Source organism: Passer domesticus, chromosome 3 (genome assembly GCF_036417665.1).
Source record: "Passer domesticus isolate bPasDom1 chromosome 3, bPasDom1.hap1, whole genome shotgun sequence".
NCBI lineage: Eukaryota > Metazoa > Chordata > Aves > Passeriformes > Passeridae > Passer > Passer domesticus.
The window spans coordinates 67,989,724-68,015,809 of record NC_087476.1 but is presented as its reverse complement, the minus strand read 5'-3'; the positions used below and the strand labels follow the sequence as shown (position 1 = coordinate 68,015,809).

General features: G+C 35.6%; 1 protein-coding gene across 5 annotated transcripts in view; it reads left to right on the top strand.

The window, feature by feature from the left end:
• The window catches only part of FMN2 (formin 2), a 157,677-nt gene that overhangs the window by 113,289 nt on the left and 18,302 nt on the right, over positions 1 to 26,086 (top strand). For all 5 annotated transcript variants that reach the window (XM_064413727.1, XM_064413726.1, XM_064413728.1 and 2 more), the window contains one exon: positions 10,515 to 10,566. In XM_064413727.1, coding sequence (XP_064269797.1) covers positions 10,515 to 10,566 — 52 coding nt within the window. The remainder of the gene's footprint in view (positions 1 to 10,514; positions 10,567 to 26,086) is intronic.

The window sequence follows — 26,086 nt, the reverse complement described above, 5'->3', positions numbered from 1 at the left end:
TTATGATTACCAAAATATCCTCATTACAAATATCAAAAAAATATTTTTTCCTTTGAGAAGAAAATGTTGGAGGAATATGAAGGGCAAGCAACATAAACTCACTAGAACATAAGATGCAGGAATTCGACTTAAGCAGTTTAATTTTATAAATGTTAGCATTTTTCTGTTAGTATTCTTTTTGTTGAATTATTGAAGGAGCTTTTAATACTTGTTCTTTGTGTCAAAGTATTTTTAATCTCACACTGACATCTTAATGCTGATAAATAGTTTAACATCAGCATGATATAAACTTGTCCCTACTTCAGATGTCAGCACCTCCATTGGTGTGCAGTTTTACATAACAATCCTCATTTGGATTGTGTTGCATTTGCAATACTCGACAGGCTTCATTGAATTCGCCTTTCCTTGCTTCAAAGTCCATGAAAGACCAAAGTTTTAAACTGGGGTTGTCAGCTGTTTCATGCCTCTGGCACAGGATCTCATACAATCATTTTTATAGGCATCACAGTGATTTCAGACGTCACAGGTGTGGTAGAGTTAAAAAAAGTATTTTGTCATCACATGAGAACAGATCAATGCATGAGTATCACAATAGCATGATACAAGTAATCCAACTCAAAAGACTATGAAAAATCAATGCCTTCTGAAAAAAAAAAAAACAAAACTGAAAACCTTGTCGATAGTTGGGGAGAGCTGAAAATTCACATTTTAAATCTCTTCTCCAGTAAAAATATAATCAAATGAGATTTTTTTTATTACATCCTTCCTGGGATGGTGTATGGAAAAGAAGAGGATATTAAAGCTTAAGAGCACTTAGGTTCTTCATGAGCCCTAATCACAAAGGCACATGTTCTTCAGTACTGTGAAGCCCAGGTTCACAGATGAACAGTTCTCTTGCTGAATCTTTACTGTACCTGAAGACATATATTTAGTCATAGGTATGCTGTCTAGCCTCACATCTTTTTCCTCCCTAGTCCTGACCTGACTGAGACTTGTAAGCAGCATAGGATTTAAGATCAGTAGCTTGGAACATCGAGTGAGGAGCTCAAAGCTGCACACAAAATACATTGTGTTTTACATCCTTGAATGTAACATGACAGCATTACAGTGAGTAGCTGCAAAAAAGACATAACTAAGTATGATGGAGTGATTTGCTGGAGTTTTTTGGTTGTTGTTATGTTTCAGGGTTTTTTTAAATGTTGGACTTGGGTCTCAATTTTCTCTCCCTTAATTCAGCTGTCAGGAGATGTCATCCTTCAAAGGGTGACAAATTACAGAATGGGTTGCATTGGAGGGGACCTTTAAAATCATCTAGTTCCGACCTCCTACCATGGACAGGGATATCTTCCACTAGACCAGGCTTTCCAGAGCCCCATTCAACCTGGCCCTGAACACTTCCATGGATGGGACATCCACAAACTCTATGGGCAACTTGTTCCAATGTCTCACTGCTGTCACAGTGAAGAATTTATTCCTTGTATCTAATGTAAATGTACCTTCTTTCAGTTTGAAGCCATTTCCTCTTGTGCTATCACTAAATGTCCCTGTAAAAGTTCCTCACCAACTCTCTTGTAAGCCCCCTTTAGGTACTGTAAGGCAGTCCCAAAGCCTTCTTTTCTCTTGTATTCACAGGAGAGGTGTTCCAGCCTTTTTATCACTTTCTGTGTTCTTGCTCCAGAAGGTTGCTGCTTAGGTTGAGGACCCCAGAGCTGGACATAGCTCCCCAAGTGGGGTCTCCCAAGAGCGGAGTAGAGGGAGAAAATCACCTCCCTTCACCTGCTGGCCACACTGCTTTTGATACAGCCTACAACACGGTTGGCTTTTGGGGCTGTGAGCATGTGTTGCCCAGTCATGGTGAGCTTCTCATTGACCAACATCGCCAAGTCTTACTCCTCTTGTCTGTTCTCAAATCATTCTCTGCCTAACCTGTGTTTGTACTTAGGATTGATCTGACTGAGGTGCAGGACCTTGCACTTGGCCATGTTGAACTTCATGAGGTTGACACAGGCCTACCTCTCAAGCCTGTTGTGGTCCCTCTGGATGGCATCCTTCCCAACACCACAAAGCTTTTGTGGTGTTGCCTTCACCACACAACATGGTGTTGTCAGCAAACTTGATGAGTGTGCCCTCAATCTCACTGTCCATGTCACTGACAAAGCTGTTAAAAAGTGCTGGTCCCAAAACCAATCTCTGAGTAATTCCACTTGTCACTGCTTTCTACTTGGACACTGAGCTGTTAACCACAAGTCTCTGAGTGCAAACATCAGCCATTTTTTTATCCACTCAGTGTTCCGTCTGTCAAGCCTATGTCTCTTCAGTTTAGAGACAATGATGTCGTGTGAGACAGTGTCAAATGCTTTGTATGATTCCAGGCAGATGAAATCAGTACTCTTCCCTTATCTACCAACACTGGAACCCCAGCAATAGAAAGCCACCAAATTTGTCAGGCAGCCTTTGCTCTTTAATGAAGCTATACTGGCTGTCACAATAAATTCCTTATTTTCCTTTTGCCTTAGGAGAGTTTTTAGGATAATCTGCTCCATGACTTTGCCCATCACTGACTTGAGACTGAATGAGCTGTAGTTCCCCAGATCTTCCTTATTTCCTTTTTAAAATGGAGGGTTGTGTTTCCACTTTTCCAGTCACTGGAAACTTTATCAGACAGCCGCAATTTCTCAAATATGATGGATAGGGGCTTAACCACTTCCTCTGACATGGATGAACCTCATCAGGTCCCATGAACTTGTGTACCTTCAGCTTCCTTAGTCTCAAACCCAATCTTCTCCTTCTTCAGTCCTTGCCTTTTCCATCTGCCACTTCGGTAGTGTGGCTGGACCACTTGCTGGACCACTGAGTCAAAAGTAAATCTTGTTTTATAAAGTTTAAATTTTTTTTTTTTGTATTTTAGGAAGTTCAGGTTTCTGTCCTTGTATATTCAATGAAGTTTTCAGGTGTGCTTCTAAAAATCTTGCTCACAATCTATGGAGGTAGCACATCATTTGTATTCCTGTTCTGTGAATAACATCCTAAGGAAGTATAATCGGCTGGAATCAATATGAATATTTATGTATTTACCTAATTATAAGTTTTAAAAAAAAAAGGAAACAATACCATTAGGAAAATCTTCAGCATATTGGATGCTCTGTCCCAAATTATCTTCAAGAAATTTGGGTCTGAATGTTTAAATTTAAATTTTCTATTTAAATATTCTCTTACCTGTATGCATAAAAATCTCGGTATGCATAAAAATCTCAGAAAATGAGATAAGGGGAACAGGTATTCTTCATGCTTACCACCTTATATGAGTTTGTCGTAGGAAGTTGAGAAGGATGTAAGACCCTTGATAAGATTCCTGGAAGAAGTCCTGCTTTACTCTCTTGTAAAGCTTTCTTAGCATGAATTTACCCGATAATCAGCCATCCAAATGTACTTGGATCTTTTTTCAGTGTAAATAGGAATTCTCAAAACTATAGCAAACAGCTCTAATGAGTCATTGAAAAGTCTTTGTATCTGTTGGAAAAAAAAAGAAAAAAAAGAAAAAAACAACTGGCTCCACTTGAAAGTTACTGGAAAGCACATTCATAGCTAATTATAAACAAATACTAGTTAACACTTTAAATAAAAAGAGAGGAAAAAAGCAAAAATATTTTAGGATGTAGACAAGCAGATGAAAGGATTCTTGTTGCCTTCCATCTGAGATTACTCAGATGCATTCCTGTATTCAATTACCTGAGAAGATGTGATATTCCCTTAAGAGAGATCAGGAGATCAGAAGGGATGGCAGTTTCGTGCATCTCCTTACTCATAGCCCTTTGAAACTGGTTCAGCAGAAATAGCTTAAATTGCAGCAGGGATTGGGGCCAGACGGTGACTACAGACAGTAATCACTGGGTCAAGATCATACCACAAACCAACAACAACAAATTCTGGTGGAACAAAAGCTCGGTCAGGGTGTTTGAAGGCAGTTTGAGTAGACTTGCAAGGTCTGCTTGGAATACTTTCTGAATAGGCACGAACAGGTCAGCTTGTTGTGTGACTATGCTTATCTAGTATATTTATACATAGAGGACATTGATAATTCTGATTAGTTGCTAGCTTTGAGTCTATTTTTCTCTTCAAATCCCTTCCATACTTCGTACTCAATTCTCAGCTTGAGTTTTATGTTTTTGTTTTTTTTCTTTCACAAAGCCACTAAGCAAAAGCCCCTGTCATTATTTAAAAATTAATGATTGTCTAACTTCTCAGTCTTTCGCAAGACCCACTTCCTTTTTGATAGTGTCCATCCAAAATGGCTTAGTTCTTCCTAGTGCTACTCATGCCCCAACCACACTAAATAAAACATGCAAAGAGAACAAACACCAACAAAATCAAAAAATTGTGTCAAAACAAATTCAAAAGTCTAAAAGGGAGTAGGGGTAGAGAGGGAGGAAAAGAAAGAAATTTTTCTCAAGATCTTTCTATTGATTCTGGTGTACTTGCTATTCTGCTTTGGTGTTTCAAGGTTTTTCAGAACACAGTCTTGAATAGTATGCTAACTGCCAAAAAAAATTGTTATTTTGGTGTTTCCTGAGGGTGTTTAAAAGCGTATGTATACCAAAGAGAATAGGGGAATTTTCTCAGAAGCACTGACAGAACTCTTGTAAACTTGGACCTTAGACCCTGATAATGACAGAGTAACTGCATGCTCTTGCTTGTGCTGGTAGTTCACCCAGAATTTTCTCTATATTAACTTTTCTTCTGTCCTGGTTGCATGCTTAAGATACCTACAGGAGAGGTACCACATGGTCTCTGTCAGCACCTCAGGTCCTCAGGCCTTAATGAAGCTGAGTCAGAAGTGACAGGTGAACTGCCTGGGGTTCCATACGCTTTTTAAGAAAAAAGGTTATTTTACCTCAGTTTTGTTCTTAATTTAGTTTTGTTGGGACTTTTTTTCAAATTGAGCCTCTGCCAGAGGAGATATTTGGTATATTTTCAAAGCCCCAGCTACTATTCACTTATCGCCAGTGTGGAAGAAAACATGTCCTCTTTAAAGATCCTGGTATATCTCCAACAAGGGTTTTTACAAATATTAGTAATTTTCTCATTTCTCTATTAGTAAGTTTTCTCATTTATTTGGGGTTTTTTTTCAGTAAAAAGGATTTCTATAAATTTTCCTGCTTTTTGATAATATGTATATAACATTGGAGCACAATAATCCGAAAACAGTTGTTGTATGTCTTGAGTTTCCAGTTAGTTATAAGTCAAGTATTTAGTTTTAGATTTTTTTTAATCCTGTGCAAGAGATGATAGAGTGAAATATCACACTTCCAAACAAGAAATTGCAACAACTAATAATAGAGACAACAGATGTTATTTGCAATATCTGTCCACACAAAAAAAAGTGGTCTGTACATATAGAAAATAGATATATTCATGTTATTAGCTTTTTTTAAAAATCAGATTTAGTGCACAAAGTATAGTGGTTAAATTTGGAAAAGACTAGCAGAGAAAGTTTTTTGGACTGAAAATTAGAGGATACTTGGCAGTTGTATTCATCTACAGTGTGGCTTGATTTCTGCAGAGAACTTAGCACAACATCCAAAATGATCCACTGAGGTCAGAGGGGACAATTTGTGGTCAATCAATGGTTTATATTCTTGCCTTTGAGCCCCTTTTAATTTAATTTCATCTTCTAGGCTTCTTGAAAACAAAATACTATTTGCAGAAAAGTGAATTTTACAATTCTTCTGAAGACCAGTATTTTCTAAAATGCCTGTGTCTATTTCTCACATTCCGTTTGGTGAGATACATCAGAGTTTTATAAATGCATAGGTCACTTTAGTATAGTTATTCATATGTGTGCTTTTGTAGATGTTTATATGTAACATTTGCAGGACTTCAATCTAAAAAGGAATTGGAAGAGCAAACACAAAACAATGGCATGTATCATTCTGGAATGTGGGTATGTGCTGATAAGGACAGAAGATTTGAGAATTCAGTTAATTAGACTTCATTTGTGAGATCTTGTTTGAAAGCTCATTTTGAACTGCATGAAATGAAGTTTTATGCCCCAATTATAAAACACCAAGCAGTAAATTTAAGCAAATTTTAAAAAAAAAGTGATAGAATAGAAATTAGGACATCTGATGCAAGTAATTTTTGAAGAGATACATATGTCCTGTAGTTAAAAGAATTTATATAAGAGTCTTGGATATAGTACAGTCCTCACACTTGGTAAGCAATGACGTAGGGAGGAAGGAATGTACTTGAATTTTGACCAAATATATAAAGTGTTTAGGAAGTATAGATCTTGCTCTAAAAGGAGACCAACTTTAAATAATCTGAAGGTATCTTAATGGAAAAAGCAGACAAACAGAGGAATGTCATCCAACAAGAAGGCATTAAAGATGCTTTCAGTCTGAAAAGGGAAAATATAACTAAATCAGTACATGTTGTAAACCATTGATAAGGTAGCTTCACTCTGTTAGAGGTCACTTTGACTCTAAGATGCTGTGAGTTTTGAGATGGCCATGTTTTTCAATATGACCTAAGGTTATTTTTCCACTACATTATTTGTAGTAGATTTTTCAGAATATATATGCCTTCAGGATTATGAAAGCTGCATGAAAAGCCCTACAATATATACAGTGTGTGAAGGCCAACGTATAAATCTGCTACTTTTGCTTACCAATGCATTACACAAAATAGAAGGGTTAGTATTTCCTGGTATTATATAGTCTTTAATAGATTTGGAACAGGTTCTTTGGATGTACTTCAGCAATTAGTGTCAAGAATCAAGTTTTTAGCTGGGAGTGTTAGAAAAGATAATGAGCCAATATAATATTTGAGAAGAAAACGAACCCAAAAGCAGAAATTCCTGCATCTATCAGAAAACCAGCAAGCAGTCACTGCTATATTAGCTGATGGATTTCAAATATATATTAAATCAGATATGGATACTGCATGACTACAATATTTCTTTAATGTTTTTCAAACAAAATCAAATAATATTTTTGAAATAATCTTATTTCTAGAAGATAGAGAGTAATTGTAGCGGCAGAAGAGAGTGCTCAGATATGGTCAACTGCTATGATATCCCAGGATTTATCTAATTTTTCTGTGTTGGCCATTGATGATCACTATGTCATGATCACTGTGGACTGGGTATAGATACTAATTTTTTTTCTTTTCATTTCACCTGCTATAGGTGTTGTCTTTGTAACAGGGAAGTGCACTTTTCTCCCCTGAATGTTCCTCCAAGGTGGGCAACTTTTAGCTGGCACTTGGCACTTAATGGGTATATGCCAAGAATGAAGAAGCCAAACCAGTGCCTTTCATGCACTCTTTTTACACCTGTGATAAGCTGCTTTGGAGAAGGAAGTGACAATATAGGTGTATAATATTGAGTGAAGTGATGAAGTATAATGCATTCTGGGACAATTCAACTTGATCCACCATAACTAAATTTCTCCTGCCCTTACCCAAAGAGGAAAACATAATTGGAAGTAGTTTACCAATGGAATAGTGATGAGTACAGAGCAAAGGGGAAATAACCAGTAATATCAGGTGATACTACTCCCATTCCACAAGTTATAACAATCTCCAGCTGCTTCAACATCTAATACTTATTCCATTGTATCCAGGTGATAGTAAAAACTCTATTGCTTTGATAATAGGAGTTTTTCTTCCCTTACCAATTAAATTTCACTGCATTTCTTCAGCCAGCCACTTTCCACAGCTCTTGGATGTTTACTATGTCTAGTGCAAAAGCAGTCATCTGGTTATTTTCTTTGGACAGGGACAGATCGGAGTGCATATACCATGTTTTCCCTTTCACTGGTGCCACCTGTTGTCTTGTGGGAGAAGAATTGTTTTCATAATATTTTTAACTTTTTCTGTCTAGAAAAAATGATAATGCAAAAGAGTTGCAAATTAGATGTTCACCTGCATAATATCTTTTTTGTAAAATGAGGAAGGTTTAAAAATATCATCATATTTGGAGCAAACTGCAAGGAAATTCTTCAGAGAATTCTTTATTACATGCATCTCTGCCATTCAGGGTTCTACAGTTTCTTTTCATTGTGTAATACCAATTCTCTTTTAATTCATTGAAAGTATAGATACCAAAAATAACTTGGTTTTGTTTTGCTTTGTTGGTTTTGTTTTAATTGAAAGGAGACTTGTGCCCAAATGGGGATATTCTGACATGCTTTGATAAGCTTAGGATAATATGTTTATACTCTTTCAAAAAATAAGTGGTGGAATATTTGCTGCATTACTAGTGGGTAAATAATTGTTTGTAAACATGTGCAGAACATTTGAAATAAAGAAGAAAGGACCTAAAACAAGGCAACTCTAATGATATTCCATTCCATCAGTCTTGGAAATTATAAAAATATTTATATCCTAAAAATACAACTTATGCAATAGTATGCAATACTGTTGTAGGATGGAATATGGTAGCCTCTTTTTCTGAGCATTGTTTAAGTGAATGAAGTCCAAATTGTGTTTTTTGGTAATAGAATTATTTCTTTTAAGAGGTGTATCCACAGATACTTAGTGGTTGTGTTAATGCAGAATGAGGTGTTTGATCTCGTTTCATCCAGAGAGTTTGTGTGCAGCTTGTCTTTTGAACTATTTGTTTTCACTGGTCATGCCTTGATTTTCAGGATTAAAGTATGGAAGAAAAGAAAAGTATTAATGAAATTCTGTTAAATCTGCCACATTTTACCTGGTTTCTTATCCAAAGCAATGCAAGGCTTTCAAGAAAAACTCTAAGTCAGCCCAAATTCACTCAGCACTGGGCTCAACTTCACTCAGAAGAGTTGTGAGCCCTCACAAACCTTCTGAAGAATCTGGGCCAAGATTCAAGTTGGTATTGAAACCTGTAATCATTCAGGATTCACGTGCTCTTCAATTTCCTTGAGAACATTTACCCAGCTCTCCCTCAAGTTTTCTGTGGTTTGCTGGGATTTTTTTTTTCACTTTCAGGATAACAATGGTGGAGCCCAAGTCTTCAAGTAATTACTAAATACATTTCACACTGCAAATATCTGGGCACTAGTCATCAGTGTTACTGCTCAGAAGACTACATTGCTACTAGTAAAAAGCATTTGCAGCACTAGATAAAGCTCTGATCATTGTTGTGACTGGGGAAAGTATAAGGCAATTCCATTTGTATATCTTTGCTACAGATTGCACATGCCTATTTGAGTGTATGTTTGTAAATTACTGTTGATTGAAACATTTTAACTGAGAAACAGTGATTATCTTTGTATCTTAATTATGCCATTGCTTTGCTTTTTTTCAACAAATTTAAAATTTTTCAAAGTCAGTGTATCTATTATGCGGAAAAATAATTTTAATTAATTAATATTGTAGAGCGGTGTTGGAAAAGTGGAATAAAAATAGTTGAAAGGTTTCTTCTTTTTTAGATTTCTATATGAATTTTATAGCACTGACATTTGTTACCAGGACAGTTCAGAGCCTTTTCATGTTTCAAAACTTTCTGACTCTTGGGAATCCTATAATTCTCCTTGCAAGTTAACAGTCCAGAAGGGTCCAGACTGAAAAAAGAATCAAGTACCAAATTTGAAGAGCTTTCTGTCTTTCTGTTTAAGCATGCAGACTTTATTGAGATTTAAGTTGTATTCCCTGAATGACTGCATAAGTATAAATTTCACCTAAGCTAATGCTCAGAGCAGTTGGATAATTTCTTTGCACATTGGTGATGCCTAAGTTAACGTGCACATTCTTGTAGATTTTTTATTAAGTGTTCTTTCAGTCATCTAAATGAAATGTGTGCAAAAAAAATTATGAGAGAACATGTGGCAAATAGAGAAATTTTTCACCAGTGTGTGGGAAGGACATTTTCTTATTGTATTATTAATACAATGCAATTAAAATATTGGTTATATAGATACAATAATACAATTAAAATATTAATTTCCTTCACATATCACCAGATGCTAATATCCTTCATGTAAAACTAGTCATGTTTTCAATACAGGCCTGCTACATCTCTAGTACTTCACTAATTGATGTGTGTACAGGGAGAGAGAAGACTTTTCATTTGTAATTGCCACGCAACTTGTAGAAAAACTGTAAGGCTGAATCCTTCCTGCTCTTTTGCTCAGCTTTTCCTCCTCTTGGTAGACAAGTTCCCATATTATTTGAGTTTTTGGAATTATTATTTAAGATTTGGTTTTAGGTCAGTTTCATGATTTGGTTGTTTAGATTACTGGAAGATTTTTTTTTTCATTTTCACAGCTTTGAGTTTTGGATTGGTTGTTTTTTGTGGCAGTGGTTTTGGATTTCTTTTTAATGGAGTTATCAAAATTTGTGTAGTTTTGTTTGTGTGATTGTTTGTTGAAGGGGGGGTTAATTGGTTGGTTTTTTTTCTCAGAATTGATCTACATGAGTATATCCTCAGGTCGTTTCTATATGTTTTACGCATGACATATGGAAAATTAAAATTATCCTGAAACATCTCTATCTTTCACCTTGTTGCTAATTATTTGATTGTATTTTTACAGCCAAAATAGACCAAGAAAATGAAGAGAAGTCACTGACAGAAGCACATAAAAGGTAAGAAAGAGCAATGTAGTACAACCTTTCTTTGACAAATATGGGGGTGTTAGCAGTTGATGTATTGGTAGCCAGCATTACTGTGTTTTTGAGTGGTACAGAAAAACACTCAGAAAAGTGACAGTTATTGTCAATTTTAATTTGACTATGAAGAAAGATTGAAATTCTTTAAAGAACTATTGTACATTACTCCTGTCTTTCAGAAAATGCATTAACCTTAGGTAAAAAAAAATCAGAGTATACCATTTGGACTGAGAGAACACTGTTCATACTACACTAGTATCATGGTGATTTGAGAGGTATTTCTCATTTCCCAAACAAGTTCATCGGGTACCATTTCCTGTCCTTATTAAATGTCCATTTTATATTTTAAAAAAAAACTTAACATTTTTGTAATAAATGAAGGAGATATATAATTAAATGTGACTTCCTTTGTAGAATTGCTAGTAAATCTTCAAATACTTTTTTTTGTGGCAAAAAGCAAAATACCTCACTAAATTTCGTTATAGATGTGTGCAGTTGAGACAGTTTTCAAAACTGGGAACCTCACTGCATTGCACAATATGTGGTTTGTTCTAATTTTTTTGGAGACTTCTCTAGCAGCAGTGTATAAATTGGAAAGATTCATAGCCCAAATTTAGGGAAATTCACAGTCTGTATTTGTATTTCTTTCACTGAAAATAACATTTTCTATTTGTACTTGCTACAACTATCAATAACTACTAATGAATTTATCCATTATATATTCCCAGAATTATTAAGTCTCTCAATAGGATTCCTCTAAATGCTATCACTATAAAAGTTTCTAGTTATTACTCGATTTGTCAGCCATTCTATGGCCTCAACACCCAAATTTGCTACCTGCAGTAATGCCACAGGGCGGTTGATGTCTTTCCTGGTACAATGTCACATTTTTTTCTCTATTCCCTTGAGCTATGTACTAAAGACAGAGAAGCCAAGAGGAGTGAGTGCCACAAGAACCTCCCTTCTTACTTGTGAGGAGATGGTAGGTCCTTCAGTGGCACATCGGGGGTGTGGAAAGGGAGTATAAAAGAATCACAGACAACTGCTTTGAGCAGGTCTGTATTGCCTTAAGTTTCATTACAGAACCACAGAATATTCTGAGTTGGAAAGGACTTGCAAGGATCACCAAGTCCAACTCCTAAATGAATGGCCCACAGAGAGATCAAACCCACAACCTTGGTGCTGTCAGCACAATGCTCTAACAAGCTGAGATAATATTAGGGCATTGCTTTGGCTTAGTATCACGCCTCTTGCTCAAGTATATGAAAGGCATTCCTGACATTTCTTAGGTTTGTTTAGCTGCTCTGTTACATAATTCTTATCTTTAAAATTTTCCTTCACAATAAAACTTTGAGAGAAGTTGGCACTGTTAAGAGATTGTTGTGATCTCTAATTGCTCTTTTAAGGAAAATATTTGTCCTGTCAAAAGTTGATTTGAATACAAATCCAAAGATGACAGAAATCTAATGACAGTGGAATCTTCAATCTGTTCATAAAATCTTGTGATTTACTGCTGATTTTGGTATCTAATTCACTTCCCCTTCTAATCTTTTTCCTTGACAAGACTGGAACCATCATATCAAAAACTTGTATTGGTTTTATTAGCCTGATGGGAGAAGAAAGCAAAATGCTCTGGGGACTCTTGTTCAGCTTGGTCTGCTTCTTCTGACTTTAATCCCTAATTCCTTCTTCTCCTAGCTCCTTTCACAGAATTTGTCAAAGAAGAAAATTCTGCTTCATTGCTCCTCCTTTCTTTGGATATCTAGCAAGGATATTTTCTTTCTTCCTTCTACCTTCCCACTGAAATTCTTGATCAGATTAGTGCTTTTTGTTAGAACACTGAAGACAACTTCATATACAGTTTCAGTATTATATGTGATTATTTCAGTAAGATTTTTAATTTAGCTTGAAAATAAAATGCTTGGGGTCCTTTTTGGCAGGAGTGGATGAAAAAGATGATAGGAGCTTAAGAAGCTAAATAAAAGATTAGTTGCATTTGACTAATCATAGGTAGACAGCAGTGCATAGGATGACGAGACAAGTAGTGCAAAGAAAAGTGATGGATTAGATGGAGCAAAGTTAATGTGATTAATGTGCTTGGATTTTCCTTGTTGAAGTGGATGACTTCAACCCATGTATAAGTTCAGGTCTACTGCATGGGAGCATTTCTTTAGCTTTCATTTAAAACTATGATTTTTTAAGTTATTATTTTCTTTGTGAGTTTGTCTCTATTAAAATATAAAAGTCCAAAAGAAAAGCTCTTGTAGCAATAACAAAAAATGTTTCTGAAATGAATAATGATTTGGGGAAAATGCAGCAATGTGTATTTTAGAAAAGATCAGTTGTGCAATAGATGAGCTGAAATGGAAAGTTAATCTTACACACAAAATGAAGACAAAGAAAATGGAATGTCTGCTCCAGGGACTCCATACAGTGTATAGCTGTTCATTTGTCACAAGTGAGAAAATGTTTAATCAGTTTTGAAATGATGTATTCTCTCTTTATTTATCGTGTTTAGTGACTTTAAGAGTGTCAGTATGTAAAGTGTTTATCCTAGGAATGGATTTCTGGCACATGGATAAAAATGAAAAGTGAAATGTTTAGCTCACAATAGGCATATGTTCCAAGATCTCTCTGAGTAAGTATCCTGAGATGAGAAGAAAGCACACAGGTCTATGTTTATCTAGCTTACGCAGGCAGACAAGGAAGGCTCCAGCCTGGTATTAACACTGAAGTGACATGGAATGTCTTCACCAAACCCCAAACAATTACATCATTCCCTTAACAATATTGATAAAGTGTAATAAGAAAGAACCTGGCACTTTCCAATTAGATCCTCATTGCTAAATGCTTGAGAAACCGTGAAATACTTGTCAAGTTAAAGCAAAAAATTACTCATTTGGGGGGAGGTGAAAAGTAAAACAGAAAAGAGAAAGGAGTAGGAGAAAAAGATGCTTCTGTATTTTAGGAGTCCCCAGATCTGTGCCCTTTTATTTTTTTCTTTTTTTATTTTTAATTTTAAAATAATGTCCCAAGACTGTCCCAAGATTTGTATTATAGATATGCTCTCTGTTTTCTGTATTTTCATTTACTTAATGTTACATATTTTTCATCTTTTCAGATGTTATTTTTACTTAAACAGCAAGAAAAAAATTGAAGTATTATTATTTCCAGGTATGCTTAATACAATTTCAGAATGAGATAGACTTTTATCATATAATCAACAGCAAGTAGGAACCAAGATTGCAACAAAATTATCATCAAAAAAATATGACAAGTGATACCTCATTTGCTGTGCTAGGATGAAAGGCAATAGCAACAGCGGAAATACCATTTTGCAGACTTATAATCAGAAATGAGTTAGTTATTCCACTTCTTGCACTTCATTTCTGAAGAACCAATAGCTGAAGAACCTGACTGAAGTTACTAGAAACAGCATTCATTGAAGTTGCAGGTCTTAATTCACTGCTTGCTACCTGAACAGCTCTAGAGGAATAACATGTAACTTTATTACTTTTTCTCATAATACCTCACCCAGTATTAAATTCTCATCTCCTTAGAAGGCTTCCAGATTCATGTCTTTTTAAAAAGCAAATAGATCCAGACTTGTAACACTGATCTCTCTTCATTGAAATAGCTAAGATTGTTTTCCTTATTTTCCTTTCCCTTTATCTGCAAACATTTGTGTCGTCTTGGAATAACACCTTGGGAATTATTCAGAAATTTAGTTTAAAATCATGGAGTTTTTTATATCCAAGACATAGTCAGATGATCTTCAATTTTTCCTGCTATCTCTCAGTCTAACAATGAAGCATTTGATTCTAAATTCAGTTCAGCAGCACTGAAAGTTGTTCAATTACTCATATTTCATATAATTAACTTATATTCCATTCCTGTAAGAGATAATGTTTGCTAGAAATGTTAAAGACTGCTAAAGATCTTTTTCCTTTTTTTTAAGTATTTCAGATAGTATAACCCTGCTTCGAGTGATAAGTCACTAAGTCAACAGTCTCACACACTGGTGGTTTAAAACCATTCACCTGTTTTTCCTGTTGATGCCTAACAAGACCTGGAAAGACAGAAATTCCACTTGCTGTCCCAGCTTTCTGTACATCACTGACTTTAAAAAATCCTAGAATTTTTTTTCTTTAGTAAATCTCAGTGCATTATGAGAATATGTATTTGTTTTATAAGAAGTCAAACAGAGGACTTTTTGCCTTTTGACGTAAGTATCAACTGGGGAATTTAGGATTTGTTTGGCTTGGTATAAAATGCTCATCTCTCCATGTCTGGATATTTTTATTTGGTTTATTTTATAATTTGCTTCCATTACTTGCACATTCCAGTGATTTTTGGGCTTTTAAGTGCTTTCTGAGTGCAGCCTCCCAGGCACCTCTTCTGTTTTCAGGACTTTTAATAATCCAGTTAGAAATGTGTTGTTGCTTTCTTTTGCTGTAGCAACAAAATGACATTAATTTCGAAGAGAAATGTTTACCTTTAAATTGCCTGCCCAGTATTCTTGACACAACACTCTTTGCAGACTTCCATTGACATCACTAAACATGAGAACTTGGGGAGGAACAAAGGTTTACACCTGCTTATGAGCTGACAAGTTGATGACATTTAGAGAAATAGCAGACAGTATGGTACAATGGCACTGCTGAAAAGCAACACCTCGAAATGTAGCACCTAAGTCTGGTAATCCTTTAAAACATTAAATGTTCCTCCCACCTCACTACCCTCCACACAATGTTTTGGATTGTTTCCAAAAGTGAACTGCAAAGTTAAAGAGAAAATTGAGTTAATGATAGAAATAAACTGGTGAAAAGCGTAGAATGGAAGAGGTATGTAGTTTAAAAAAACCAAAAAACAAAGACCAAACAAACCCCCTCCAAAAAACCCCCACAAAAACCAAGAAAAAATCAGAAGGAAACTTTTAACTGAAAGGCAAGAATATGCTATTGGACTCTGTCTTTCACTACTCTTTGGCCATTCATCTATTGTTGGTTGCTTCACTGTTATGTCTGTTTCTCGCTGTGTGGCTCCCAGCATGTAGGCTGGAATCGCTAAGGGTAATACATTTCAGACCCTAGGTATACATTAGTTGGATCAGCAAAAAGTAAATACTTGCTGAGCAGAGGAAATGTGTATAGAAGAAGCTTACAGACTGTTAAACAGTTTGGATCATTCTAGTTTAGTATCCTGTCTCTGACAAAATATCAGGACCATAGATATGCAGTAATGGAAACTTACCCAGCAGTTTAGTTATGTCAGAAAGTCTCTTCTAAAATATGGCTAATTGGTCTTATCCTGGAAGATGAAGTCCTTGTCCTTTTCTGAAAATATTTGGCAAATGACACAAGTCCTTAACCATTTGGATGATTTATTTTTGCCTGTAAGAGCATTATCTTTTCTTTTAAAAATTTTGGCCTACTTGCTTTGAGAAATAATTTTTTTTTTTTAGTTTGAAATTAGTTGGCATTTAATGGCATTCAGTGCTAGTATGTGAAAATGTTAATGCAACTCCTTACAGACTTGGGTGCTATTCAGAGATGTAATATTCTGCCATATAAACCAGTTTTTTATGCAACTTATTATAAAGTTCATGTAGAGGGTTTATTCTTAGATCTTACAGTAAAAGATAAAGGACATTAGTTTAAGGTGCAACTACAGTTACACAGCTAAATAGCATAGATACAAATACAGCTAACACCCTGATTACAATATAGTTAAAATAACTTGGATCTGATCAACCCAAAACTAATGCTATGGCATTAGACTGAGGATTAAAAAAAGAGAAAAGAATAGAAGAACCATGTAGCTAGTAAAATTAGTGGGAAAATAATACATGAATTAAAGTCTTTCAATGTGTCACATTTTGTTTGGCTTCCAGTTTATGTTCAGCAGGTGGTTTCACTGAGTAGCCCTCAAAAATTCAAGATATTCCTCTTGAGCTGTTGCAGCTGAAGTCAAATGCTTGTGTGCGTGTGTGTATGTGTGATTAGCTCCAGTGCCTCTCCCTTGTGCATCAGCTTCTGATTATGTTCAGCAGGACTTTTCTTTCATCATATTGTCTACCTGAGCTGTTTGGTTAGATTGTTTCCTAAGACTTTCACAGTCAGTGTTTGCATGTGCAAGGTCTGTGACTTAAATGTGGATAGCGTGTCTCCTTTACTCTCTTATGCTGGTTTGCCACTGGAGTTGCTCCTTTCTTCCTTGCTGCATGTTACCATTTGCTTTAAGTATTGCAATATTATGTTGTCGTTGCCATGTATATGCAAATAGAAAAGCAGAACGTCAGGGATGGGATTTAATTAGGTCACAACTGCTGTGTTAACTCATCTGGGAGCTATCCAGTAATAATCTGTACAATATAGGTCATTCCTTCCATAACAATTTCCAGCTGATGGAAGGCTGCCATCCACAAGCTGATGTATGATATAGGGATTGCTTCAGCCTACTGCTGGAACTCCACTGTACTTCTTATATATGGAGCTTAGGTGACTAGGAAAAAAGGCATTTTCTCTTTGCTCTTTTCCAGTTTGTTCCTTGGCCTCATTGCCTTGTTTCTTTAACTGCTTTAACAAGCTAGTTCAGAAACAGCTTCACTGGGCTGGATCCCTCCTGTACTATGTCTTAAATGAGGGCTTCTCATGAAATAACCTCACCTGCTTCTTTTCTCAACTGCTGCCTGAAAGATAGTTCTGCCTTGGTGTGTGGAGGAGGTAAAACTTCCTGCCTCCCGCTAAAGAAAACTATTCAGGTATGGTCACCCCAGACCAGAAACCCCATGGAGCCTCCTTGGAAGGGATGGGAACAGCTCCTCCAGACATGAGATAGGTTTCTTAGGCCAAAGGAATATGGTTTTTCTGGCTTTGCTTGGATGTGTGAATATTGATGATTTGCAAATCCAGAGCTGATATGGTTATTTAATACTATATTTCTATTCATTTCAGGGCTTCCACCTTTTCACCTTTTAGGCAATCCTTATAGAAAGTGCTGCCCATTTTCTGTACTTATCTGCACAAAGGTTCTTTCACTTCTATGAAGAGAATATATTGGGATAACTTGGGACTTGAACCTCAAATGCTTAAAGTTTGAAAAATGCAAATAAAGACCTTTCCAACCTGACAGTTCATCAAGACAGATTTTGAAGTCTTTCAATTCCCTGTCATGGGATTTTTCTGTAATTGACTTTAAAAATATGAAAGCCCCCATGAACAGTTCTGCTTTCAGCAAAGGATCGATTTCCTCTATTCATCGTTGTGCTGGCCATTATGATATGAGTGGATGCATGTTAAGGAGAGAACTCTTGCACACTGAATTAAGAATGAAAGCAAAGTGTTAAGGTGAAACTGCGTCAAAAGACCTTTAAAATGCTAGGATGTTCTATAATACCCAAGTATTTCAGACCATTTTTATTCTATAAAGAATAAAGTTTCAAAGAATACAAGCTGAAAACCTAAGTTTGACGTGAGCACCATAATAGAAATTATGATTATGTCAAAAAAATCCCTGTACATTCATTTCACTTGCTTTATTTAGAGTATATTTTTGTCAATGCATGTATATAAAATTTTATCTATGCTGAATTATACTCTTAAAGATGAGTTAATCTTACATGTACCTGAAATTTTGTAAAACATGGATGTGGTTTCCATCTAGATATCGAAATAATTTGCTCTAGATTAAGAAAAAATATTATTCCATTATATAACTAGTATTATTTTCTTAGATAACACTGACCTTGCTTCTTCACGAATTTCAGTTATGGAAATGAGCCACACCATGAGAGCAGGCAGATTGCAAGGCTGAGGCTGTAATCAATAAATTGAAAAACCGTAATAAGCTTTTAACAGAGTATGTAGTGCACAACAGCTCTGCACTACTTCCATATGTAATTATAACCTCTTTAAGTAATAATGGTTGCTTAGAAGGCCTCCAGCGAACATCAGGAGTGTTGCTATAAAGATCTGAAGTCAAGTTGGGCTTTCACATGAGGCTTTTAACTGTTTTTCTTACAGCACTGAGGCAGCAGATTTTGTGTCAGCGCACTGCTGTTGAAATTCATTCTACCACTGTATTCTGTGTCTAACAGCACCTTATTATTTCTTCAAGTTCAACCAGCCAAGGGTTATTTAATGTGTTTGAAGATCACATGTTTGTATTTTTAAGAGAGAAAAATAGTTTTCTCTTCGATATGTTACTGGACCTGACTCTCCAGTGCACAAAATTACATGGTATTGTTTTACACATGCTCATATTGCCTCTGTCTAGCTTAGCACAGAGCTAGCCATATGTCTGGAGCAGCTTAGCTGGCAGGCATGGGCATGATATCCAGGCTAACTTGAATTAAAGGCATTGAAGTCCAAGATAGAGAGCCTATACAATTATGCAAGGTACTCTGGTAAGAGTGGGTTGCAGCTAACACCAGTGCATCTAGAGACCTTTAACTACTTCAAGCCAAGGTTTTGGGAGAAAGCTAGAACTGATTTCAAGTTGTCATTTTAAAATTCATGGGAAAAGCATATGTGACTTAAAAATGCATTTGAAGCGTCACACTAAAAAATGCTTGATTTTTAGATTTTTTTTTTCTTGGAGTGACCCATTAGAATACAATATCAGAGGCAAAGAAAAGACACAAAGTTAGTTTTGTTTCTAATGTGTTGTCTCAATGCATATTTTATTCTGAACAATATTCTTGAATGGAAATATGACCGATAATATTCACAGCAAAATTTAGGTTCACATAAACCCCAGTCACTGGGTGAGATGTAGCTGACAAATGCTTTGCAAATGATATAATGATATTAGCAAAAGTGCTTCTAACCTACATTTCCTGATCTTTGATTTTCAAATGGCTGGGATCTGACTCAGTATATGCAGAATGGCTTTTTTAGCACAATATTTTTTGTCACCAGAAAAGTTCTGTTTGCCAAGATAGCTCACTCTGATAAAATTTAGCACCTAATGCTATGCCACTTTGGATAAAAGATGGTCTTTTTATATCAGTGGAGCACTTGCTTACATCAGAATAATGCAAAAAAACCTGGAATCAACTCAAATGTGTAGAGAGACCAGGTTGTAGCCTATTGTTTTAGAGATGAATGAGAATAAAAATACAAATTAAAAAGTAATTAAACCAGTGAGGGAAAATCTTGCAGAATGCTTTTTAAGTGTAGTGTTAACCGTGATCCCTGATAGCCTAATGTTTACAGAAAATATAAGCAACAAGGATTGATTAGGCAAATTTCATCATATCCAACCAATATATCTTAATCTGGACCTGATAAAAATATTTTCTAAAATAAAGATTTTGAAAGGCTCAGTGCTCGCATGCAGCTTTCAACAAAAATATGATTTAATTTAGTTATGGCCATTTTATTTTGCTGGTTTGCAACCTGCTGTTATGAGGCAGTTTGTTCCTGAAAGACAGGAATAAAGAAATATTCTCTCATTGAATTAAGTAAATAAAAGCGTATGGAATAGCAGTTTAATTTGAGGTTGAAATAGCAACCTGATATGTGAAGGGTTTATTCACTGTTAACACATTGAGATCATCAGTGTTCCTAAAAGATTATTTTTCCCAAAATGTTTACGTGCAAAGCTATATTCCTAATACATATTGAATTTAACAGTCTGTGTCACAGTTTGTGCTCTGTACTATGTAACAGCATCATCCAGTTACAGGGTCTGCTGCCATTAGTATAAACTATGGAAGTTCTGCATTCAAGTCACTGATAATTATGTACAACTGATAATGTTGATCATTGTATATCATCACTAAAGTTGCAAACCATTCCTACGAGAGGGAGGGAGGGTGTTAAAATTGAACAAGAATAAGACGGACTGGCCTGTCAAAACATAATTTTCTGTTCCTGATATTGGATGCTTTTTGTTGAGGTTTTGTTGGGAGACAAAATATGGTGCTTCAAAGGTAGAGGGATTTTTTTGCTATTACTGAAGCTGCTAATTTTCATATGGTTGAAGCAATAAAAAACATTTTGGTTTAATATGAATTTATAGAAGGCAAGGGACCAGGCATGAGGGAGATGACTTAGGATTCAAAACATTGCAAATGTTTGGCAGGTTTTTTTTAGAGGGGAAAGAAAATCTCTTGAGACCTTTGTTTTCTAAGGAACAATATTACAAAATACATAGTTACACAATATAAATTGGCAAATGAAAGATGAGATTAATGATTCTGGAAGCTAATTTAAGCCGGCATATTATCTCAGCCTTCTTTTTAATATAAGAAAGTTACTTTTCTTCCTTTATAAAAAGGGGGAAAAAATAAAAGGACAAGAAAAAATGTCTTACCAGCCTTCAGGTACTAGATATCTTGAATGAACCTATACTTATTTTGTAATTTTTTCACTTATAATTATGCAGAACAATAGACTGCACTGAGGAGAGCAAATTATATATTGTTTAAAAAGCAAAGAAAAGTTGAAGAAAGTGATGTAAAGTTACAGTGTAGAGAAGGACCCTCAACAAAATACATCAGTAGAAAATTACAGCCTTCACAAAATGCTGTGCATATAGAGTTTCCTAACAGTCTTGTGCTATCTCAATCATCAGGATGCTGGTACTCTTTTATTATACGTATTTTATGTGACCTCGTTGAACTGGTTGGTATTCAGTCTGAAGATTAACTCTTGCTTTCAGATGTTGAATACACTAAGAAAATAGATACAAAGCCTTGGCCTCTTTATAAAACAAACCAAATACTAATATGGTTATTCAAATTATTAGCATCCAGGAACCTATATATTGTTACCTATCCAGTTACCTATATATTGTACTCACTTTCTGTATGTAGACAACAATTCAGGATCAACACTGTGAACAGGCTTATATGCCCATCAACTCAGTTTGGCTTTAAATAAGACTCATGTCAGATTTAAACTGGTAGTAGGCAGATATAGTCTTTTCTTTCCCTTTTACCTTCTATCTTTTGGTAGAATGTGCTTAGTTCTAAATTTTATTTATGAGTTTAATTGAACTAAAAGGTACTTTTGTGGTTTCAGCCTGATTTAGAGCTGCTTCTGAAACACAACTGCTTCACAAAAGTAGCAAGTGACACCATTTACACTAACTGTTCTTAATTGCTAATGTACGTGAGTGATGCTTAGAGATTTATAAAGCCAAAATAGAAAAGAATATCTATGTTCAAACTTCAACCAAAACACTTAGTCTGTTAAACAGAGGAATATTAATCAGAATAGAAACACTTTTTTCTGCTTTTAAATCCACATTGGAGCAAATCTTCACCCTTGTAGGTGATTTAGTTTGCTGCGTGGGGAAACCAGATACTTGTGTGTGTGCTCAGCATTTCTCAGAATGGTCAGCCAGGGTGTGTCTGTACCTGTGGTTACTTTGCTATTTGTTTGGCCAAGGACGCCTGATCAAATAATGCTGAGATGAAGCTACTGCTGTCTTAGTATTGTTGATTTGCTTTTGTACACATTTATAAACCAGCCAATGCATCCCAGACAGCAGGCTTGAATTGGAATTATTATCTGCAACTTTATGCTAGCTGTTTTCAGAACAGAATGAGAAAAAAAAAGCTGAATAATCCATAGCTGTTCTTGAAATATTCCTAATGGATCAGATCTATTAGCTAGTATTGCTGTCAATGAGCCATTTGCAATGTGAATAGTTTCTTTTCTTTTTCATAGGATTAAATTTGGTTTGGCTGTTAGTACATCCGTTCCTTTCTTTCCTCCAAATAGAAAAATCACTTTCATAGACTCATAGTTGTACTCAAGGGAGCACGCATAAAAGTCCAGTGATTCATTCATCAGATTTCCACATTTGAGTAAGCAGTGAGTTCAGACATCAGTCTGAAGTGATTTTTCTGAATTACCCAAACACTTGAACCAAAGACATTAGTAGACAAGAAAGGAAGAAAAGGAACTAACCATCTTTCCTGATCTTATTTCCTTCCTTACTTGTCAGAGATGAGCAGCTCTTCCATTGTTTTGAGAAAGATTGTTATTTAATTCTCCTTCAGGGCCAGCATGAGGGATAGGAAACCCAGTCTGAAATCTGATTAAAGATTTCTGTCTTTTGCCATGTCAGGTGAGACGATAGTGTGAACATCACTGTCTTATTTTTAATCATGCTTGAAAAGTCAGGCTGTTAGAAGCAAAGGCAGTGACCTCCTTTGCCTCTTTTAATCCCTGAGTTGCATGCCCTTCTTTCCCTCTTCCATGACTCAAAGACCTTCTCTAATGCACATTCTTCTCCTTTAAGACTCTCAGAAAGAGTATGCCTAAGTAAGAACCTTTTCACTTGAGAAATGGACACTAAACAACCTTTGCAATACTTGTTTCAAATGAAATGTTTAATTTTGCAGATAGTTGAAATTAAATTGAAGCGGGTCATAGGAGTTTGCCAAGGTTGTATGTTGCAGAAATTAATTTGAGTATAGGAACAAAAGGCTTTTGATAACTAGTCTCTTATTTGATTCAAAACGTCTATGTAATGCACAGTTAGGAATAGTAGCAATGATATTTGCAGATACTTTGTTTCAAAATCTGCTAAAGAATGAAAAGGAAAATTTGAATGGCTTGTCCCAGAGCAGAGACCAGAGATATTTAAGATATTTTCTGCCTGGCTGAAGTCTGAAAGGATTGTATCTAGTCTTGGGGCTATGGCAATATCATCCAGATTTCTCTTTGTATTTAAAATGCATGTCCCCTCCTGGAATCAGCCTTGAGATATGTCTACTTTGACATATGTAAACATTTCCAAATCAGATATTTAAAGACCATGGCAACAGAGAGAGGATTTATTGCTGTCCCTGTTTTATTATTTGATGCATTTGGATTGGCTTTGTTTGCTTTGTCTTTCATGTGTGAAAGATGCCATTTTGTCTACCAAAATGACAGCATCAAATGTATAGCAAGCAGGTTTCCATATGTCTTCTAAATGAACTCTAAGAGACTTTAATGCTAAAAAAGGGTAGACCTCTCTGGTTGTAAAAATCATGGCAACTGTCTTGACTGTTTGATCTGCATGTATAGAAAAAAGTATTTGATTCGTGGAGATTTACACCCTGAAGTATTATTGTGTTGCAGCTGATGTCTTGTTCATTGTTACTGGGCATTAGAAAGGTGTGACATACTAACAATGACAACCTGCTGTACTGCTGCTGTTTCACATTTCACAGACAGCTAATTTTCCTTACCTCCCAAACTAACTGCTAGGGAGTCAAGCAACCTGCATGAGCATTTCTCTGCTTTCTTTAAACCTAGTAATTATGTTACAGCTGTTTGACACAGCTGTATGAATGTGTAAGTTTGCAATGGTTATACAAGTAGTCTGCCAAGGAAAAAACACTGGTTATCTCCTTGTGCTGTCAGAGGATAGTTGCAATAACTGAAGAGCAATGGAAGTCTTTGCATCTCTAATAGATGTTAGTGCTCTTTTTTTTTTTTTTTTTTTTTTTAGCATTTCCTTTTACAGTATGAATTTCATTTTGTTTGGCATCTTGTTTCTTGGGATGTTTTTCTGTGATAGAATTCTAGCTCATTATCTCTTATATTAAAGCATTACTTGGGATGGCCATTCACTATCAAATTCTTTTCTCATCATTGTAGTTTGCAAAGTATTTTGAAGATATATTTCTCAAAACAAGGTTTCTTATATGATATTCTATCTTTCTCTGTTTTGTGAATTATTGATGGACTTAATTCAGAGAGCTTTGTAAAAAATAAGTGACTCAGCTGATGCCTCAAGTTCTCTTGTTCTTTATTCTTCACATTCCTCCAAAAATATTGTCAGTTCATTCTGAAAATTCAAACGAGCCTTTGACATGACTTCCCCGCTGGCCAGCTGCAGAGATGTGAGTCTGGGGGAAGAGACTGGGAGAAAAAATACCTCCATGATAACATTTGCGGTCTTGCAAAAAGTTGAAAATATATGACAATAGGAAGAAGTTTAAAACAGTGTAGCTCACTGCAGGGTCAGGGATATTCTGTTTGAGTGATTCTGTGGAGTCAGAGGATAGATGATAAATACCTTTTCCAGTATAAAACTGTGGGGAAAATATAAGTAAGTAAAATGGAGTATTTTAATCAGTAGTGTTAATCATTAATGAATCATTCAAAAAAAAAAAAAAAACCCAAACCAAACCCACAACAGGACGCAGCCAAAAACAAAAAAGGCATTTATTGACCAAACACTGAGTTAAAGAACGGAGTGCTATGATAGGTTGAGAGAGCTGAAGAAATTACATGATTAGGTAAGGTGGCGTTTGAGTACCAATGTCATGGGTTTAAAAATGAGAATGTTTTCTGTATTTTTATGTGCTACATCCTTGTTGCTCGACATCTTCAGTTTGCTTCAGCAGATGGAAAAATGAATTGCAAATTAGGAGGAACAAAATGTGATGTAAAATTTGGTTGGCAAATTGATGCTAAATTTTTAAGATGTAGGCTTTTTTTATTCAGCAATATGATAATATATGTAGATGCTTATTTTTCAGGTTGGGAAAAACAACTGGAATATTCGGGTTTGAGAATTAGGGTAAACATTTTCTTGCAGAATTTGCAAGGGTGACCCTTCTGAATGGTTGAATCTTTATATGTTATTTTCACCATCGTAATCCATGAATGAAGATATAACTTCTATGACTAAAATTACATTTCCATCCATTTAGCTGGAATTGGTTTTTCCCCATAATTAAAGTATTAAAACTATGATGTATGATTCAGAGAAAATTATCATAGGAATCAATGAATAGTAATAGATCAGTGAGCAAAGCACCTACAATTATATTTCAAGTGAGATTTTTCTATTGCATTTTTTATGAGCAATTATCCAGCAGCTTGCATATTGAGCTTCAGATCAGGAAAACATTTTTAAAATCTCCTGCATTTACAAAATGTATAATGAAAAAACAAAGTGGAATAATAGTTAATCAAGCAATATTTTTAAAAATAATTATTCCGTACCTTCCTGTAACATTCCTGAAATAAAATAGAAGCAGTTCAAACTCAGAAATACATTAAATTTCGGTTGCAGTCAGAGTTGTCACTCAGTGTGGGAAATACAACCTTTGCATTTCAGGAGTAGCTTTTACTTGAGGAGTAGCTCATGTGTTTGCTACACTAGTTTTACTCTCGCTGTGCTCAGAAGGGATTGTTGGACTGTTCTGGTAGTCACAATGGGCACCTGTTTTCTAGCACAGCCATTCCTGGGCCAAATTTTCTGCTGCGTCATTTCTTGTTTAGTACAAAGCAAGTTTGAGTTCTACTATTTCTGTGTAGTCTCCAGCCTAAGCTATTGTGTTGTAGCACAGACCTAACAGAACTTGAAGTTTATTTACAGTCCTTTATGGGCTTTGACTCTGTGTTTTGAAAACAGCTTTAAACACAACAGAAAAGCAGTGTATGGGTGGGTGTGGATATCTGGATTTTCAGGGCCGTGGACAGTGTGTCCATTTTAGCTTTTCAAATGGAAAATATTTTGGTCAAAACTAGAAACT